At 43.3% G+C, this 21,199-nt stretch overlaps 1 protein-coding gene across 1 annotated transcript in view; it reads right to left on the bottom strand.

The window, feature by feature from the left end:
* kcnh5b (potassium voltage-gated channel, subfamily H (eag-related), member 5b) overlaps positions 1-21,199 on the bottom strand; it is an 85,686-nt gene that overhangs the window by 56,515 nt on the left and 7,972 nt on the right. The window contains exons 4-6 of the mRNA XM_026310144.1: positions 19,694-19,822; positions 13,693-13,808; positions 9,274-9,666 (exon numbers count right to left, since the gene is read on the bottom strand). Of these exons, the coding sequence (XP_026165929.1) occupies positions 9,274-9,666; positions 13,693-13,808; positions 19,694-19,822 (638 nt within the window). The remainder of the gene's footprint in view (positions 1-9,273; positions 9,667-13,692; positions 13,809-19,693; positions 19,823-21,199) is intronic.

The following is a 21,199-nucleotide window of genomic DNA, read 5'->3' as shown; positions in this document are numbered from 1 at the left end:
GTTGAGATTGTTTTGTCAAAACCAGCAGCATCTCCCATTTCTGTCCCAGGCCCAGTTTTAGAGCCCACATCAGCAGCTCCAGTCCCACTGAAGACGTGTCAAGGCTGATGTCTGTGTTTTCCACAAACACCACACACTAAAGACTAAACTAACAATGTGTCAGCACTATCTGACTTCTGTCTGTCAAACTGCACAGAACAGAAAACAAACAGTGTTTACAACAGTTTTTGAATGAAACAAACCAGATGCATAATCTCGGGACTATTTTTAGTGGCGGATGAATCCACATTTGGTCCCCAGGCAGCAGGATGGTGTTTGTGGGACTGAGTCAGAATAAACTAGTGTGTGTTCATGAATAGAGTTAAAACTAGTGGTTTCTGGAGTGTTTGGACACAAACACACTTTACTTGTTCGCAGGAGAAATTTATTCTAGACTTCGGTCTTTTTTTTGGGATATGTGGCATTAAATAATATTACAAAGAGTTTCTTGACTTCTACATCCTTGTCTCAGACTCAACCCGACTTGGTTCGGAAATGAACTGGACTAAGAAGATCCAGACTGTTCCTCTGCTCAAAGTCCTGCTGCAGGTTCTTGCATCTCCCTCCCTCTGGTGCCACAGACCCAGCCGGCCCTCCCCAGCCTCTTTCCAGCCACAGCTTCAAAGGCCTCCCCTGGGCCCCGGAAGGATCCCAGCTCATATGTAAATTCCTCTAAATTAAGAAGCCACAGGACAGAGCAGCACAGATGAAAAGAGCATGAGTCAAGAGCGTGCAACACATGCAGAATCATGGCACATAAGCACCTGTTTATCAAAACGTAGCCCGGCGAAGTGCGACGGCGTACACAGGGAGATTACGTGTCCACCGGGAAGCTTTTTTCACAGTGCCTGGCTCTCTGGCTCATTATTTTTAAAGCGGAGGACGCACTGCTGCATGTTCCTGACAGCACTGGGAGCTTCATGTGTTTTCAGAGCTCGATCCAGTGATCATTAAACATTTAAAATGGCCCAGCTTTTAGCAAAAGAGCAGCAGGCTTCAGTCGCAGAGCAAAAGACTCTCCAAAGAGCATCAACGAAAAATTAAAGGTGCGTATTGTACAACTTTTAATCCTTTCAACATCTGAAACACGAACAGAGATGTCAGATGTTTGACATTTGGCTTAAAAGCTTTCCAGTAAGTTTTAGACAGAAATGATAAACTGTAGTGAAGACGTTGCTGCAGGTGACTCATGGATGTTAAACTGAGCAGCATCTTTCATCTCCAGCTTGTTTCATCTGTCACTTTCCTCCAAACCAACTTCTCATTCATACAGTTTCCATAATCACCTTATCAAGTTCTCATTGATGCTTTGACTCAGAAAAATGATAAGAGTGTTGATAATAAAGAGTTAATGCATTTCTCCAGCACAGTTGAAGATAAACACTGTGTTCATCACGGTGTTGGTTAGAGGTCGACTGATATGGGTTTTCTCTGGCCAGTGCCGATATTTAGAAATCAGGGCAGCCGATGGCCGATATATGATGCCGATTCTTTTGGCCGATTTTAATTTTCCTCCTTCATCTCACAAGGTATAAAAGTGCCCAGGAATAAAAAGTGTATTATTGTTATGACAGACACTGCTATAATTCAAAGGGCCACAGTCTAAGAACTTCAGGCTAAGACGTGCACATTAACTTTCCTCATTAAAAGTGTATTTTGTGGTGGGAGCGTCGTGCCCGTGTTGCGTGTGTCGGACGCACACACACATTTATTGAGGAACGTTATCCTGCGTGTTTTAACGAGAATATTCGTCTGAATTTCACGCGTTTCTACTTTCACATTTGTTGCACACATGACGGTCAGCGTCAATTCTAATACGCAACAATGTAATTAGGTTCACCCCTGCCATCATTAGCTGAAGACTATAATCATTTAGCCGCTGGGCTTGTTAGCATGTTTTGGTACCTGTGCCTACAGCCTGAACTACAGCTCGCTAACAATACAGACCAGACTGTCGCTCTCCAAAAGTAGATTCATATTCAACCAATGAAATGTATAAGGCTAAATTAAAAACGAAAGATAAGTACTCTCTTTTCAGCTCAGTAAACACCGGTGGTGACAACCTGCTTGTCGCAACACGTCTTCACGTGCTCCACAACAACACTTAGCTGGTCGCAGATGTGCCTGCCTATAAATCGGCCTAATGTGCAGTGAAGTTAAAAACTAAAATGTGCAAAAAAAACGGCTGATAGATCGGTCGGACAAAGCGGTCGGTTTTTTAAGGTTTTGTGGTGTGGCAGCCATTTTGACATTTGTCATCTGACATGCTGCACATCTCCCACTCAGCCTGGAGGGGATTTCTCACCTGCACGATATGACATGAACATCACTGAGGCTCCTCTCCACCTTCGGATAGTGCAGGCCAAACATTTATAGATGGAACATACAGTAATTTCCACCACAAGTGAGGGATGAACACGGTCAGCAAGATGTGACAGTTTGACAAGTTAAACCTAAAACACATCAGTGATGCTTTTAATCTCTGTTCAAAATATGCAGCAATAAACAGAGTTTGTTCTCTGAGCTGTTATGGTCCAAGCCACTGAAGTAACACAAAGCTTTGTAATCAGAACAAGCAGTAAAACTACCACAGTAACAAGATCTGCTTTTACAGTGCAGTGTTTTTGTCATATTGCCACGGCCCATCTTCCACAACTAATTATTGTTATGATCCAGCTGTCCACGGCTGTTGCAGCCTCCCCTCCATCATCCACCTCTGTCTTCATCCCTCCTGGATCTATCCTGGTGTTTCTATCATCCATCCTCCACACAGTGGAGCCTTTAGTCCTGCTGCACATCACTGTTTATTCCTCTCCTGCTCTTTCCCAGTGCTTCTACGCTGAAGTCAATAAAACATTCAACTCTCCTTTCCATTTGTCTCCCCCTTCCTTCCCTCGGTGCATTAAAATACAGAGTATTCACCCCCCCCTCCCGGCTCTGTCAGCTCGACCAGTCGTGGTCGTGGCAGCGTGCACACCACGCAGAAAGGTCAGCTTGGATTAGGCCTCGCTGAGCCACCCCGCGCCTGCGGACGCACGCTGTGAGCTCCCATCGGCCTGCCGGGCTCCTCCGTGACAGCAGGTGGCGTAAGGACCCGCGGGGGCTTCCTCCCTGCCTGACACCCCGACCTCAGCACACACCTCACACCATCTCTGCTGGAACCTGAGGGAGCATCAGCAAAACTCCTCCTGAGTGTTACATCATTTCTTTGGTTTTCCAGCCATAGCCCGACTACTTCTGCAGTGTTACTGATGTTACTGCTGACCCGTACACAGCTCTGCGTAGGCGCTGCTATTCCTGAGACGTGAGATCTCCAACATGTGCACAGGAACCAACGCAAACACGAAACGATTTTATCACCTTTCTTAAGGAAACCTGTACATCTTGTTCCCACAGCTCTGATGACTGTTTATTTACCAACAACACTGCTGAGATCTGGGGATGCTGCCACATCACTAGACTGTGGTCCAACGGCACAAACAGCAGTTGCACCAACACCCAACAAAAACGCTGTAAACAAAAGGATAACATTAACACTAGGGCTGTTAACGCAAACTCATTTTATTAACACGCGATTAATTAACGCGGCGTGCATTTCCTGTTTGACCCGCGGCCTAGCCCGTAGCAGGAGAAATGGAAAATGCAGCCACAGACAGTAAAGGGTTCTTTATGCTGTATGTTTATGGTGGTTTCACTAATAATAAACAGACATTTGCATAAAGCATCCATGTGTGTCCATGCACATGTTGATTAGAGCATTAAAAACTTAAAGTGTTAATTTAAGGTACATTTAGAACAGATAGAAATGTGCGATTAATCTCGACTTATTTAATCATGTGATTAAATATTTGAATCGATTGACAGCACTAATTAAAACCCATCAAGGCTCCTCCTCTTTGACGCATCATGTGTGTCTGAGCCAGAAACTGTAAATGAATGAATAAGCAAAACTGAGACTGGACAATGGTCTTTCATCTAAACGCCCCAGTGTGTTAAACCGATAATTGGACTGTAGAGAAAGTTGTAACCTACGTTGTTCTCTAAAGACGTTTGGTTTCAACTCTAAGCTGCTGCGTTTGTGCGGTTTTGATACTTCCTGACTATTTTATATAACCAGTCACAAAGTCAGTAGCTCTGTGATGGTCCTAAAGAAGAAGGACTTTAACAAGAGCTTGGTTTGATGAAAGTGGTCAACACACGAGAGAAATGTGAAACTGTGAATTTACTGATTATTACTGATTATTGATTATTAGCAGATGCTTTTTTGCTTTTTTTTTTTTTCCCAAGATGCACTGTCCCACTGTATAAACAAATCATCACTTATCAGATTCACTTGTTTGGAAGTGACATTAAAAGTATAAACACCAACTGTTCTGATTCATTTAAACAATTAATACAACAGATAAAACAACAGAAGTCACATGAATCAGATGCTGAAAAACCAAACTCTCCATTAAAGTAACCAGGTCACAAACATGAGGACGGCTCTTCAGTGGACAGACTGTTTCATGTTTTGGCAATGACTTGTCTGCTCCTTACACCATAAATATGGATGTGCTATTGTGTGTGTGTGTGTGTGTGTGTGTGTGTGTGTGTGTGTGTGTGTGTGTGTACAGTCTGAGTGGGCGGCACCTGCACGTCACCAGCTTGGCTGAAACCTGCAATAAAATGCAACTAAAAATATTTCCTGCCTGCTTCAGCCATCAGACTCAGCAACAGGGGAATTCAGGATGCACTGAGTCTATAATAATCTCTGCTATTTTCTTTCACACTGCACCTTAAACCACACACACACACACACACACACACACACACACACACACACACACACACACACACACACACACACACAGTCATCAGTCACCATCCGTCCATTCTTTCCAGGCCGCTAATACGGGAAAGAAACGTCAATCTGGGAAAGAGAAGGAGAGAGACTCTGGCTTTGTCCTCTTTAGCGGCTGGACATTTACGTGCCATTGATTTGCTCTCAGCCTGTCTCCCCCGCTCGGTGCTGTCTGCTGTTTAAGAGACAGCACCACAAAACTCCACCCAGCAGGATTTCTTCAAATCCATCAGCGAGCAGCCGGAGGACGAGACACAGCGAAGGCACAGCACCGATACAGAAACTCTGACAGATCCACAGCAGAATACACCACTCAGCCGGAGAGCACACACACACACACACACACACACTGGGCAGCAGGTTTCACACTGGATGTTAAACACACACATATGACTTGAAGTTATATAAATACTGTAAATATCTCATAGCTCATTGGAGGTTTCAGCCACATTAGAAATGTCTGCAAACCCTGCAGGGAAATCTTGTTTGTTTATCCAGCCAATAATGTTCTCGCTAACTTTAAAGAGTGATGACCCTCCTGGGATATTTCCTTCTGTCCTTCAGGCCTGACAGCGTGCCAACATTATATCAGAGCCAGAGGAAGAGACTTGTTTCTGAAATACTTCATGTATTTAAAAGAGCCGATTCAAATGTGATCACGCCCACAGTTACGCTTCAGAAGGACAAACTGCACCAGGCACGTCTGCCACGTCTCTGTGACGGTGATCATTATGATGAACCGGTTGTTAATTTTCTGCCAATTAATCGATTCATTTCATCATTTCTAAAACAAAACAGCACCTAGTACCAGCAGGGTCAACAAAGGGGGGTCTAGGGAACCTTTGAAGAATACGCCCTTAAATGTTGATTTCTGGGGAAATTTGTGGAAACGTCTGAATAAATTAAGACTCAAAAACATACTATATATTATACACATCATCATTATTATTATTATTATATAATACAGCCTGTTTATTATTATATACGACTTATTCTAACATCTTTAAGCAAAGAACAGCTGGCTCCAATAAGAATATTGTAAATATCTTTGTCTTTGAGTTTGTTTTGAGATTTGACTTATATGGACTGAAGGACGACAGTAAATAGTTTGATACAATCATGTGCAATATTTTGATTGATTGTTCTGTTGTGACAGATATTTATATTTGGGATTTATATATTTGTCGGGGAGGGTCGCTGTAATTATGGCTCAGCATGTCAGCCCACCTCCATCACCTCTCTTTCATTTTCTCTACAACTCCAAAAGTTTTGCCTCATCCAGCGAAGTCTTTTCATTGTAAACAGCCCAAAGACTCGAAGGACCAGTCCACCGTCTGTAGTTAAACCCTCTTCTTCTTTAGGTTTTGTTTTTAGGTTGAACTTTGCAGCCTAGCGCCCCCGTCAGGAGAATTTTATTGATGTTAATTCATAAAATGAATCCAGAGGCTGCTGAGATTATTCTCTCCACCTAAAGACATGATGTAGCAGCGGTCAGTTAAAGTCAGTTGTCTTGATGTCCCCATAAATAAAGTTATTTTAGTCAGTTATTTCGTCTGTTGATTGTGCCTTGGAACAAACACCGAGGTCTGTGTCCTCAGTGGTCTGTACGACAGCGAGCACCAGCAGCTGTACCCTAACACATTCGCTGCTCATTGTACAATAAACTTTTCATTTACCAAAGCTAGAAACTATCCACACACCATTTGTCGCTGTGTGTCAGAGTTTCGGTGTGTTGTTCCAGACGAGAATAAACTGCTGAGGGAGGTGTGGAAACATTTTTGGCAGGAAAAATTATTAGATGTTGAAAATTCAGCGGCTGGCAGCTTAAATACTGCTATTATCATTATTGCTGACGTTCAAAAACTCATTGTGATCAAACCCCCTCTTGGCACACACACACACACACACACACACACACACACACACACACACACACACACACACACACACACACACACACACACCAATAATGGATGTTAGTGCACGGACCCACAGTGTGTTCACATGCATGTGCCCTCAGATACACAACAGTGTGGTTTTCACCAACAAAAACCACACACCCACTGATGAAAAGACTGTTCCAGTACAGAAGAGTGGAACGCATGATTACAACATGAGGAGGTATCACTTGTTCTTTTTTCATTTGACATACAATAGATCGCTCCCTCCGCTCAGGCTGAGGTCTAATTAAATCCCAGGGAAATCAAGTGGAAAATCACTCTAATGGACTGGCGGCCATGTTGATATAACTCCCGATACGTGACACACGTAAATGTGGCAAACGCTCCGAACAGACCAGGTGTCGGTATAAAACACACCAGACACAAAAGTCCTGCTGTGAAAGCTTGTGGCGTTAGATTCCTCCACTGACGACAACATCTGGTGATGTGGGTCTTTCTCTGAATATTTCAAGCAGCTGACACTGATACTACACGTTAGATTTAAACATCGGCTTCTAAAATATTCAATAATCAGTTTTATTGAGGGACCCATGAGCTTTTATAACGAGGTGTAGTGAGAGACTACTGGAAAGTGAAGTGTTCTTATAAAACTCTCTGCTCTGTCACAAGAACACTTCCATCCATTATCTCAGCCAGAAGAGAATCAGCAGCCTATCAATTATTAATCAATAAGCTTATTAACTAAAAATAGCAGCAGCTGTTGTGACCATCTGAACATTCGCTGATTAACACAAACGATGGGAATCTCATTAGTTAGAGACATTTGATGATAAACAAAATTACTGATGAGTTAAAAGTTTGACCTGATGACGACACTAAAAGTTAGAGATGTGCTCCAGAGACATTTTAAGGCAAATAAAAGAAATTGTTTATCCTCAAAGGCCTTTAAAGTCCTTCTGAATTTCCCTTCAGGGATTATTACAGTTGATCTTGACATTATCATCATTATTATTAGTTTATATCCTATTATTGTCAGGTATCAGGTATCATGCACCGACCAGTGAGATCATTATGTTGCATTTTATTTTGGTCTTTACATCAAGGACCTCAGTGGAAATGAGTCTGTTTTTGTACTAACCTTTCAGTCCAGATTTAAGGGACCTGTCTCTGGTTTAAATAAACCAAACATATAAACTAAAAGCTCCAGAGTCTGATTTATATCCAAAAACCGTGGGCTGTGGAACGACCATTATCTGCTCCTGTGTCTCGCTCAGTGGAAATTAGCTCTGGCTGCTCCGACACCGGAGGTTTCAGGTTTAGCACCTCACTCCTGAAATCTGCTTCTACTTACAGGATGAATGTTTTGTTGGCATCGTGAATTTTGTTTGAACCTCAGATTTGACACCCCCACCCTCAGCAGGGGAGTGTGAAAAGGCCTGTTAGTAATACACTATGCACACACACTGTGGTTATTAGAAGAAGACAAGGCGTTAAAGTTAATCTCATGGTGATCCCTCAAACAGTTTAACAGATTATATTTGTCCATCAGTAAAAAGGCTTGAGGACAACATACTGTCCACGTGGGCTACAGGCCTTTAGTCTCTCAGAGGTCAGACTCATCCTAACGTGCGCTGTCACCTGGATAACAACATCTGCTGATCAGTTTGTGCATGTACAACACAGTCACATGTCATTTACACCTGTCTGAGATTGAATCATAACAGGAGCCAGACCACCTCCAGATGAGGTCTGCATTGCATTTTCCTTATCTAGATAAGACGTCCAGATACAGGCCGCGTGTTCGTATCGGGTGTAAACGGGGTCACAAACGTCCACTGACAGGGAGCTGAGCCCAGCAGCTGGAGACTGGACCAATCAGCAAACTGATTGACATGACTGACGCGATCATTCATCACCTATTGAGATTATTTACAGGAAACTAGACACACTAAAGAACATAAGTCATGGCCTGACTTTGACTTAGAAGCCAATTAATTGATTATTTTGAATTGATTACTACTGTTTGTAGGGTGATGGTCTGCCCCCAGGAGGAGAAAGGATGGTCTATGAAGTTCACATCATCTGTTGCTCAAAATAACAGAAGAGAAATAACAGTTCTAGTCTTCATGGATCCATCTGGGGTTAGAGGTTCTGTTCAACAGCTCTGCTTAATCTGATTAACCACATTCAGAGTTCATGCGTAAAGACTCTGTCCTAGTGAAACAAAAGACGAGGTTGGAGAGGTTCTCTGTTTGCAATCAAACTGCCTGCAGGAACACGGAGGTGGAACAGGGACAAAAACTAATTTCACTTAGACACCTGACCATCTTCCTGCAGTGCAGAACCTCAAAAAGGGGGGAACTTCCATCAACAGCTTGAAGAACCATGAAAAAGTTCCTCAAGTCTGAACAGGCCCCTGCACCAGCTCCGTGCTCACATACCAACTGAGAAAACATAGGAAACAAACAAAAAAAAAAAGCTCAGCCGTACCTCGTCTTCGTTCTCGAAGGCGTTAATGATGTCGTAGGGCAGGCAGGACAGCAGGTCGATGACGAACCAGGTCTTCAGGTAGTTCATGCGGATGAGTTTGGGGTCGGAGATCACCTCTCCGCCGGGCCCCACGAAGGTGGTGTGAAAGTTGAGGACAATGTCCACCAGAAAGATGACGTCCACCACGCTGTCCAGCACCAGCCACACGATGTTGTTCTGCTTGGTCTTGAAGGAGACGTTGTAGGGCACCATGATGGCCGTGTAGAAGGTGAGGATGAGGATCACCCAGTCCCAGGTGGTCTTGAAGGTGCAGTAGTGAAGGATTATGTGGGGAGGCGTCTTGGGGGCCTCCTGCTTGTACTGAGGGAGGATGTCGGAGTTCAGCTGCAAAACCTGGAGATGGGACAAAAAAAAAAAAAAAAACACAACACAAAAACAGACTATTACTGTCAAATATACAGAAAGTCTAAATATCTCAAACTGTAGATGCTTCACTGGCACATTGATACACACTGTGGATAAATAACGTTCATTTATTTAAAGATATTCTGCAGCTGTTTGTGGAGCTAAACCTATAAAGGAAATAAATCTCAAACAAAAAGAATAAAAATGTGTATTAAAGATGGGAAAAAAAAAAAAAAAAAAAAGAGTTAAATTATGTTTAGAAATAACAACTGCAAACAAACTTAGTGAATCTAAACAGACCAAATCAAATCCCATTTGACCCAGGACTGAATGTTTGCCATCTAACTTTTCACACATTCACAGATGTTGAAGAAAATAAAGTCAAATCTAACTTCAAACAGTTCGACTGTCACTGCTTCACACATCGTCTCCACTCAGCAAATTAAAACTTTATCTATTTGATCTTATTTCATTCATCATTATTTCTGGCCTAGTTTTCACACTTCACAGTAAAGTCAGCCCAAAGATAACAAACCTCTTTTTATTCTTTGTCCGACTGTTTCATTTTATAGATTTTTGCCTTTTTCATAGTGAGATACTGGAAAAACTAAACTTCATCTTCCAGATGTTATTGTCTCACAGGGTTTGTGGATTTCCCATCATCTTTAAAACGACAAAGGATTTTGCTGCAGATCCGTTTTTTCCTTCATATATTTAGATTTTTTTCCGATCGATTTGTATTTGTTGTACTTCATTTTATACACACTGTACATATTTAAACTGTAGGTCAAAAAGTTAAAATGATCTTCACTGAACCCAGTTTGAACCCCCGTCTCAGCTGCAAACTGGGAAAGCTGGGAGTGTTATATTTCTAATGGTGGTTTTTCTCAGAGACCATCTAACTCCAGTCCAACTGTGTTAGTGGGTGAACAGACTGGAGACAGGAAGGAAGGACAGACGGACGAAACGCAGACGACAGGAAGGAAAAAGGAAAAAGCACAAACGAACCTCTCACACTATGTTTCTTAGTCTAGCCTTAATTATCCACAGCTGCTGGGTGTTTGTTTGGAGAGAAGAAGAAAAGAAAGAGCGCACGTATGTTTTGAAATGTGTGATGTAGTTTTCTGCTGCTGCCTAAAACCTACATTGTGAATAAATTTGGCTCGAAATGAGACAGAAGAAAATCAGACGAGAGCTAAAGACAAAAATAAAGAAAAACACAGCCACTGTATTTTATTTTTCAAAGTGCTGATGATGGATCCCGCTGAGCTCGGCCTCCTCCGCACAACTCGACTCCATTAAATCCAACCGGCAGCAGCTGGATTTCCTCTGCGGGCCACACACAGATCACACATCAGCCATTCAACTCATTTTACACAGAACTGCATCTGATTCTGTTCGGATCCAGCTGCTACAGAGACGAACTGTGCTATAGTTTACAGCCTCAAATATATAATGCATGACTACACTGTGAACGCTCCCAAAGACCCAGATATATTTAGAACAACAGCTACAGTAACACTGGTACTTTGATGACTGCTTACAGCAGCAATACTGCTGTTTCAACAAGTACTAGTGATACGGATGATAATGCAGTATCATTAGTACTGGAGTTACTACCACTCTTTGCATTCAGCTAATAGTTATATCTAGACCTGACAGTACAAATTAAAATAACAGTAATGCTAATAATTACTATGAGTCTATTACTTCCACTACTACTCAACCTAATACTTCTTGTATTAGCAACTGAACCACAATTGTACTATCACTACTATTGTTTCTACATCTCTAAGGCTGTTGCTTTAACTGCTGTAGTACTGCGACTATTACTACTACCACTTACTGCAGTTTCTACTACTTCTGGTGCCTCTACTACGTACTACTAACAGACCTATGATTAATACTAGTTCTTCTCTCGGTGCCGAGTTATGGCTCCAAATAATAACGGCCTCAGAGAACCAGAGGATCGACATCGAGCTTCGTAGCGACCGAGCTGCATCTCATCTCGTTCTCTCCACCAGAGCTGCCAGTCAAGCGTCTCCTGGTCAACAGCAGCACCGTCGCTCAGAGCTGCGACAGCCAATTAGACCCCCAGCGGCAGAGTGCAGGGGGAGGGCGACTCTGCTTATGTGACACTCGACGGCGTCCTCGACAGAAGATGCCAGCTGTGCCTTTCAGGCAGCAGGAGCAGATGGATCACCTGCTATGTCTATGGAGCGTGCTCGGGACATTACGCAACCCTCCGCCCTCCAACGCCACACTGGGAAAATGGAGGAGAGGGTGTATGATCCTGTTGCACTGATTCTGCTTCTTCCTTCCCTTTACAACCTTCATCATTCTGGCCTTTGCTCAGTTCAGTAGCAACTTCCTCCTTTCATATCACTCATTGACTCCTATAGTCCCCCCCTGAGCTTCACACTGTGACTTTTAGACTGACAGTGTTTCACATGAGCCTTATACCATAATCCTGTTATCAGAGATATGATTTCTGACTTATTGACTGATTTCACATCAATATCCAGGTCATAGCCACGACCAGGAAACTGGAAACACATCAGCCAGACTGTTCAGTGTAATTAAACTCAAATTTAATCAGTGGAGTCCAATATTGTCAATGCACAGTATTTACTAAGTGAACAGAGGCATCTCTTTCATCTTTACTATCCATCTTGTCTTTCATTAGACCGTCCTGGTCGCTCCAGTTTATACATCCACCTCTTTTCATTTCCTTTTCCTCTTTCTTTCCTCCTCCTTCCTCCTTCACACCTTCTTTCACCTTCCCTCCTCTCATTCCTCGTCACCTCGCTACATCCCTGGAGCGACACTTTTGCTAAAACCCACGCCGCTCTCCTCGCCCTGTGTACTAAGCAGTGATGAAACTCAAACTGCAATCAGAGACACGACACACCTTATTCGAACCTTCATGAATAAAGTAGTTCTGCGGGGGGGGGGGGCACCGCCCTAAGAAGACATGAGCCGTCTTTTCCACATCCCAAAATCCATTTTCTAAATTCCTTGCAGCAGTCACAATCACTCAGAGTGCACACAGCACCCTGCTTCTGTCTCTCCACCCAACTTAAAATATTGATGGCAGGAGCAGTCCATGGGAGCAGAGAAAGCACCGCCAGCTGTGTCAAACAACTGCAGTTCCAGAGTGTGTGTGTGCACAGGACGGCTGTGTGGAGAGCATGTGCCTCAGCATTGACGAGACGCTATGAATACAGCAGCTAATACTTATTTATGCATTAATTATGGGAAGATCACAGAGCTGCTATATTGGCATATTTGTTATGGTGACAAATATGGCGTCTGTCTGTGGTCGCTGCCAGCATCTCTCGTCAAATGAACCTTAAAACCTTAGAATACGGATAAAGTCTAAAAACACATCAGGGCTTCAGCTTTAATAAGATTCCTGGTAGAAATGGTTGAACCTGTAAAGTGAATAGAGTATTAGCTGATGCTGGGCTAATAACATTTGACATGGTGCTGCATTGCTGCTAGCTTTGCTCTGCACCTTGGCAGCTGATGCTGGCTTGCCGACTGCTGATATAGCAGCTAATGTTTTGTACATTTCATGCCCGCTTGTCCGACAGGATCTTTCATCCATTCATTGCTGCAGTGCTTTAATGAAGACGATGCCGGCTAGTGAGCCAAGTAATAAATGAAACCGCACAGCACGCTATGCAGCACCTCATCCAAATGTGGACCTCTGGCCACATAACAGAAGGATGAAGAGGTGCAGAAGTGGCAGGAAGGTCTGGACAAAGCCAGTAAAGAGGATCTGAGTTTCAGCTATTTTGTCGACCTACTAACCCCCAGGATTTTTAATGTCGACAGCACAGCTGGATGTAGAAGCAGATAAATTACAGTCAGCACGACCTCAAACGGCTTTAAAGTGACTGTTGGTTGTTTCATAGGGGGAATGAATCTGAAAGTGTGCTGGGCACCAGACTCACCAGGCTGAAGAGTGTGTGTTCGTGTGTGTGTGTGTGTGTGTGTGTGAGCGCTCACCTCTGCCAGTCTGGACTGTTTATGGCTGACTTCGTGTTTGCCAGTGGTTGCCAGCTGCTGCAGTGCATTGTGGTTGTTGGTGAGGGCCCGTGTCAGCCGTGCAAACTTGGTCCATCCTGCAGGAATCACAAATTAATCAGATTATTCTTCACACCCAAACCTGAGGGTGCACAGCAGCACAGTCAGGCCTCAGTCGGTTCTAGGCCGGTGATGCAGGTCATGACTTCAACAGGGACACACTGGAGTTACAAAATATTCCCACAGCTTCCACATGGACCTCCCACTAGAGCACTAACAGGTACAGTATTTTTCCCAGTTGGTAGTTCATATTTACGACATGCCCGACACGAGCATGAACGCAGCATGAGCCTTCATGGCACACACACCCAGCCTGCAGAAAGCGTCCTTGAACACAACTGAACCTCCTGCAGCTGCAACGTTTGTGCTCTGCAGCCGTCCACTGTGCTCAGGGGTCAGGAGGAGGACGCATCCTGCAGGGGATCAATACGAAAATGCTGCAATATGGTCGTCTGATAAATATAAAAGCTGAGGTAGGAAGCTGCTTAGAAATTCCACATCAATATCTTTTTTTTCCCAGGTACGCCTCAGTGATGTGAGCACACAACAAGCTCTATCCATGAAACGGTTTGAACTCTGTTAACAACATAAATGCCGTGTTAATGTCACATGGTTCAGACTTCAATTATCCAAAGTGGGGAAAAAGTTATTCATCTTGGCCCGAGTTGTAATTCTGAGTCATGGATTTTGAGAAAGACGACAGATTAATGTTCAAACTCAGCTTATTGAAGAGATACTAGACACTGAACCAGGTTTTATGGCTGAGGAAATACAGGACAAATGTTGGATTTAGGGCCTCACAGTGGGAACAACAGGAGGTTTTTCCTGTGTTTCCTATTCTGTTGACATTACATGAATGTAGCATGTGCCAGCTAATGTGAGTAAGAACATGCTGCCAACAGAGTGATTAGTTGCATATTTTTACTGTTTGTTGATTTCTTGCTGTTGACTTTTATAGTTTCCCCAACTTTCTAAGTAACAGTATTTTGTGCACCCTGACCTTCCTGTAACTTTTAACTTCCCCATGACCTTTTCCCTTTTTCATCCCACTGCTACTGACTAATGTCCTGTAGCTCTGGTGGCTGATAAGCAATTCATCATGTGGTGGTAAGATATGCTATGTGCATATTGCTCATTAGAAATGCAGAGGAAATGCTTAGCAAGCACGAGGAAAACTAATCACATTTTTATGCAAAAATTTAGCTTCTGCTTTTATAAAAAAAAATCAATTTCTGTTACACATGAAGCTTCAATATCTAAATATCTGCTGAAACGAGCCGGTCCAGTTGTCATGTTCTTGTCATGGTCCTGACCAAACAGCGTCAGAGGACGGGGGCTCTGACTTCACGGCTCCAAAAACACAATCAACCATTTGAAAAGGGCAACGAGCAGCGGCACACCTCATACTGCGAATACTTCATACTTCTTATGAATAAGAAGTGGATTTTGAAACAGGTTTTAACCCTCGTACCCCCAGCAGCCTGAAGACCCCCCCCTTCTGTTCAAACGAAGACAAATTCAGATATTTGCTTGTCTGCTCAGTGGCACAACAGAGATGAGATCCATTCAGGACAAACCCAGTTTATTCTGATTTTATTCAAGTGCTGAGTCCTACTCGCTCAACTTCCCTCGAGGAAAACTGTTGTGTTTTTATGTGATTTTCCATAAATGAATACTTCCAGTCAGCACTCCACATTCATAGATAACAGACCTGGGTGCTCACAGCAATATCTGGAGGAAAATTGCTGCAGTACTGTTTGTGCAATTCACTACATTTGTGCAGAACATGGTTAAAAAGCCCAAAGACAGAACAATAAAGCTACCTAAGGAAGATTAATGGCAAGAAGCGTAACAACAATTAAAGTCCTGCATTTTGAAAAAGTCTCAATATTTATTAAAGAAATGTCAGAAATGCTACGGTTTCCATGAAAAGGCTGCAATAAATCAATAATCATTATTCATTGACATCCCTGACAGGAACCATTGGCATAACAGGCAACACAATTTGCTCTTATCCAGAACCAGAACCGGTTCTTTTGTGGAGTAAAATGCAGGACATCCATCCTGGCAGCGTCCAGGCCCCCGGTGTACACGCTGACACACAAGGACAAAAGCACCTCAGACTCAGCGAGAGAAGAAACTACAGGACAAGTAAATAAGAGGTCTTTTTCTCAGTTAATAATAATGTTCCTGCTATTTTCCTCAAGAATGCAACACCGCGTGATTTATCAGACTGGAGCACAATGGAAGTGAAAAAGTAAAAGGCCTGGGCTAAAAATAACAGAGGAGCAGAACCGGTGCACGCACAGAAGTGAATTCAGAAACGAGATTTTGATCAGTAGTTCCACAGTTTGCGGCGTCCTTCGACAGCCACGTGCACACAGGACACCTGATCACTGCATCTTCACCATGTTCAACAGCTTCACCATCACAGGTGTGGTGGTTTCCCTCAACTGGGAGTGTTCTTGTTAAAGAAGTTATGACACACACACAGATATTTGATTCAACTGATTACAAATCCTCATCATCAGTAATCATGGACATATAAATACAAACATAAGCTTAGTTTTTATTTTCCACAGCAGGTTCTTGTTCTGCCGGTCACTAAACCAGTGAGAGACTTAGCTGTTTGTCCATGTGGACTCCTGTATGATACAACATATAGTTTGATCTCTCTGCAGGTCCTGTAGGGCTCTAACCCACTGATGGATGGGGTGTAATTATAGTGTTTAAGATTAGAAAAATGAATCAGTCAAAGGAAATCTTGTGTGGAACATTAGTAAAACATCTATCTCCTGCACGGTGGTCTAGTCTTCTATGAACCCAGTGCCGGAACTGGTCCAAGTACACTGGTCAAACTCTGGAGGCCAAAGCTGGTCCAGGGCTCAAGAGAAAATACTTTCTCTGAAAATTCATAGGTCAAAGATCCTCAACATCCTGTCTAACAGCTTCCACTGTGTAACAATGCTTCTAATTCAAGGTAAATAATATTCTTATTGAACAGCTGCAGCTGAAGAGAAGGAAACGATCGATTCCTACAGCTCACGGCCATGATCTCGACTCAGCACTCGATCAGCTGTCGAGCAGAAATGACGTCTCGCCTGAGGCTCAGCAACAAACGTCTGAAGCTTCGACAGGAGCTGACAAAGCAAACTGAACACAGTCGCTCTGCAATAAAACTAGAACCAGTTTAGATTGGCTGCCCTGCCTTTTCCTTCCGCTTCCTTATTGTGATGATGACGACTACATGAACCTGATCTGGTGCCTGAGGCCAAACCGTAATGAATCACTGCTAAGACACATGTTAGAAGCTGAAGCTGTGATGGACGTGACGTGATCTCTGTGCTTCTTATTTACTTCAGCTGGAAATGTGTCAGCAACAACACACACTGTCGCTCACAACAGGAAGAGTAAAATCAGGAGACAGGATGAAAACTGAAAAGGGTAACTTTGACCACGCAGCCTCACACGGTGCAGATAATGCAGTTAAAGTCCAACGTTATTTTTAAGTCGGGGATGGACTCGGCTGATGCTGACGTGTGGTGGCGTGCCGAGCCTCCGGAGCAGCCAGAGACGACGCCGATGGCGAGGTGGGGTCTGCGGCACGAGCGAACTCAGCTGTCGACGCCTGCAGCAGGGAATCTGCCTTCCTCACACACGGGCGCTCCCAACCCTCTAATCACCAGGCGGGTCAAACTGCAGCCCGCGGTCCGCTGCTCTGTGACACTGCAGAGCGACGCCGCGTCCTCTCTGTACTGAGACCCAGCCTGGTGTGGCGGCGTCAGAGTGGCTGCACGCCAGTCGAACCTCCGACAGGTGCAGCCTTGTTTCCAAGGTGATCTGGCCCTCACTGTTTATATGAACATCTACGGTGAAAATTCATTCACTCAACTCGTTTAACAGCAAAGTTACCTTCTTCTTTTATTTCCAGATGTCTGGAAGTGAAATAGTATCAAACCAAAACATCAATTTTTAACCAGCCACAACAGGTAAAAGCTACTAACCAAACTAAGAAAAACCTGATTATCAGAGTAGTTGATTAATTTTCTGCAGCTCTAAGTCAGAAAACAGGATTATAGTTAATAAATACTTAAAATAAGATGTTTCTGTCAAAGAAAATGTTTATTTCAGGTCAGAGAGACAAAATTCTCTCATTTCACACTGAGATAAACAATAAACAAACAAACTCGTCCACACAGAAACTTAAAGCTTTCCAGAGACCCATGCCAGTTACACTGAGGGGTCCCTGTGGAGCTGAGGTCCAACCACATCCTGATTCCTATCCCAGAATTCCAAGGTGTTCTTACCCCTCAACGCTCCCGATGATGCTCAGAGGAATAAACCGACTGTTTGGTCAACGAACAGCTTTCATCACACTTCAGTACGAAGCTCTTCACAACTTGCCTCTCACCCTTTTACACACCCACACACACTCTGATGGCAGCATGCTAACCAAGCACAGTCCCGGTCTGACAGTCAGCAGCAGTCTGAGCTCAGGGACACTTCAACATGTGGACAGGAGGAGCTGGGGATCGAGCAGAATCAGATCAATTTCCTACTGTAAATATTGATGCAGTCAAACTCTTTGTATACTTTGATACTTCGCTTAATGTTTCTGCAACTTAAAACGACATGTCCCGTTTTTCACTTCATGGACATGTTACAGAGCTAAATGTGAACTTTGTCATGTTGTCCACAGCAGCCTCAGCAAGACGTCGACACGCTGATGTGCCGATCTCTATGTTGTAAACATAGGCACCAGTAACGAGAAAACAGTAACGAATAAACGACAACAGGTCAATGTCAAAGGGTAAACACACCGGTGTAGTCCACAACCAACATCTCCTGTGATTCCTAAAAACCTCAAGATGTTCCCACATCACACAGAAACTTGTTCTTTTTTTATCCAGCTGCAGCACGAGATAAGATAAAAATGAGAGAAAAAGATTTGTAGAAAAGAAAAACTGTTGTTGGACTTCTCAGAGGGAAGGAAAAGAAAGGAAGAAGGTGAGAAGACAAAGGCGTCAAAGGACGAGTCACAAGAAAAGCAGGAGGAAGAAGTGAAGAGGAAAAGATGTGGAGGAGGAGGAAGAGAAGAACAATGATGGAGAAGGGGACGAAGGAGGACAGTGACAGGAGACTCAGTGAGGAGGTAATAAAAAATTTAACAAAAGAGTCAGAGCACAAAAATGTCAGGGAGGAGGATGAAGATGAGGAAGAAGAGAACAGAAGAATAATTTTAGACTCATAGTGAAGAGGAATTTTCACATACAGGAAATTTGACTCAGTACAGTGTCAATGTGTTTTGTCACAACAACAATAGGTGGAGCAAACCAAAAAAAAAAAAAAAAAGATCCAGAAGAAGAAAATAACCACTTAATGAAAATATCTGTGAGGAGGAGGATGAAGAACAAACATGTGACCAAACAACAAGAACGAGAGGAAATTTGTAGGGGAAGAGAAAAAAATGGAAAAGAGGGAAGGAGAAGGTGAAGAAATGATTGTCGGTGAAAATATCAGAGGAAGAGAAACAAATTGTGGAGGATGAGGAAACGTAATCACGTGTCCCATCAGAAACCAACTGGTATCACATTACATACTGGGGCATCCAGCCAAGTACTAACTTGGTCCCCCTTATCGTTGCCTCTCTGCTGTAACTCTTCACTGGCTAATCACACAGAACCAGCATAAAAATAAGCTTTGCTGGTGGCATGGTGTGCTAAGCTGCACATGGAGGACTCAAATCCCCAGGTTTCAAATGCATTAAAGACATTCTGCACTCCTTTTTTAAATTTTACTGAGATTGATACAATAAGAAAACAGCCATGTCCCAAAATAGTTCTCTAAAAACAGAGACGTTGTTTGTGCAGAGATGCTTCTGGGAAGCTTGTGTGAGTAGGAGCACCTGCCTGGAAACACCCACCTTTAGTAGTTTCATCTTCAATGGGCTGCTTAAAGAGGGTGATGTCCTTGAAAGTGCAGAGGAACAGAACCACTTTGTCGTTCTCGTTCCTGATGGGAGCCACTTGCATGTAGAACCACACTGGACTTCCTGCAGACACATCACATAATGGTTAACGAACTGTGCCTGTCACAGTGTGAGAGCCCCAGAAGACGTCTTATTTTGTCAGACCAGTCAAAACCCAGAGACATGAAATTTACAGCAACATAAAACAAACATCTCTGATGGGCTGAGTTCACTTTAAAGGATTAGTCCAGTATCATTTTCCTGTTAAATGAAGGTCACCTGACTAGTCCTTAAAGACAGACCTCACTGATCTCCATCCAGCCTCCTGTGTGTGTGTGAACAGTGATCTTTCCTCTGAGTGACCTGTGACCTCTGTGTGACCTGTGACCTCTGTGTGACCTGTGTCCACAGCTCTTTGGAAAAAACTCCAACCTGGACACCATGAGGACTAAAACCTTCCTCAGTGATCAGCAGAAAATCCAATAATGGTCCATTACAGCTCATCTCTCGTCAACAGGAAGCTGGTGTTAAACTACAATGGACGGGACACTGGGAGCAATGCATCCTGGGTGTTGTAGGAATTTGAGTAATAAATGTGTGACCCACCTTAGCAACAAAGCTAACAGGATACTGAGCAGCCAAATAAACGGGCTGTGAAATGAATATGATTTGAAATATCTACACTTCTGTAAACATTTGCCTTCATACTAAAATCTTGTTAAAATGAAGCCGGATTTTATCTCCTCGATTTGGAACAAATAAGAGGTCGAACATTTACTGACGACAATCTGCAATTTGTTTTAATCATCCTGCCAATGAAAAGCTCCTCTGCTTCTCTGGGGACTGCACTGTGTAAAGTCCAACTCCAGCAGATCCACCAGATTTAGACCTTATACCCACACTTTTCTGAATACTTCACCTTATTGTCCAGAAGAGGCACGCTGCATACTGAAAACTTTACAGAACCCTATTGCTTTCTTTTCTAGTCTTTAGAACAAGTCATCTCCTGAACATTCATAAGGAAACATGGACGCCCACATCCTGGGGAGCTGGGTTTTCTGTCTTGTTCCTCAAAATGATGATGATCGTCACTTGGTGAGACGACTCTTTGCTCTTCTTATTGACAGACGACTCTACCCCAGTCATGTCTGAGCATCAACTAAGACAAACAACTAATTTATGCAGCTGCAGCCCCCACAGTTCATTCAACACTAATGCAAACATAGTGCCACTTTAATAAAGTGTCATTCTAGTTCAAACTTCATGTAAGAAACAGATTGTGCAGACCAAAAAAACGTTACCGTCCAAATAAGAGTCTGTACATTAAGCATCAGAAAGACACATGTCCAAAATAAAACACAGAGAATCAGCAGTTCCTTCAGTAGCACATGATGTACCCAATAATCTTTAGAAGGAACAGTTTGATCCAGCTGCTGTACTAGTTAATTTCTCCTGACCCAG

The sequence above is a fragment of the Mastacembelus armatus genome, chromosome 22 (genome assembly GCF_900324485.2).
Source record: "Mastacembelus armatus chromosome 22, fMasArm1.2, whole genome shotgun sequence".
Lineage (NCBI taxonomy): Eukaryota > Metazoa > Chordata > Actinopteri > Synbranchiformes > Mastacembelidae > Mastacembelus > Mastacembelus armatus.
Note: the sequence above shows the minus strand (reverse complement) of the source record. Positions and strands in the feature narration are given on the sequence as shown.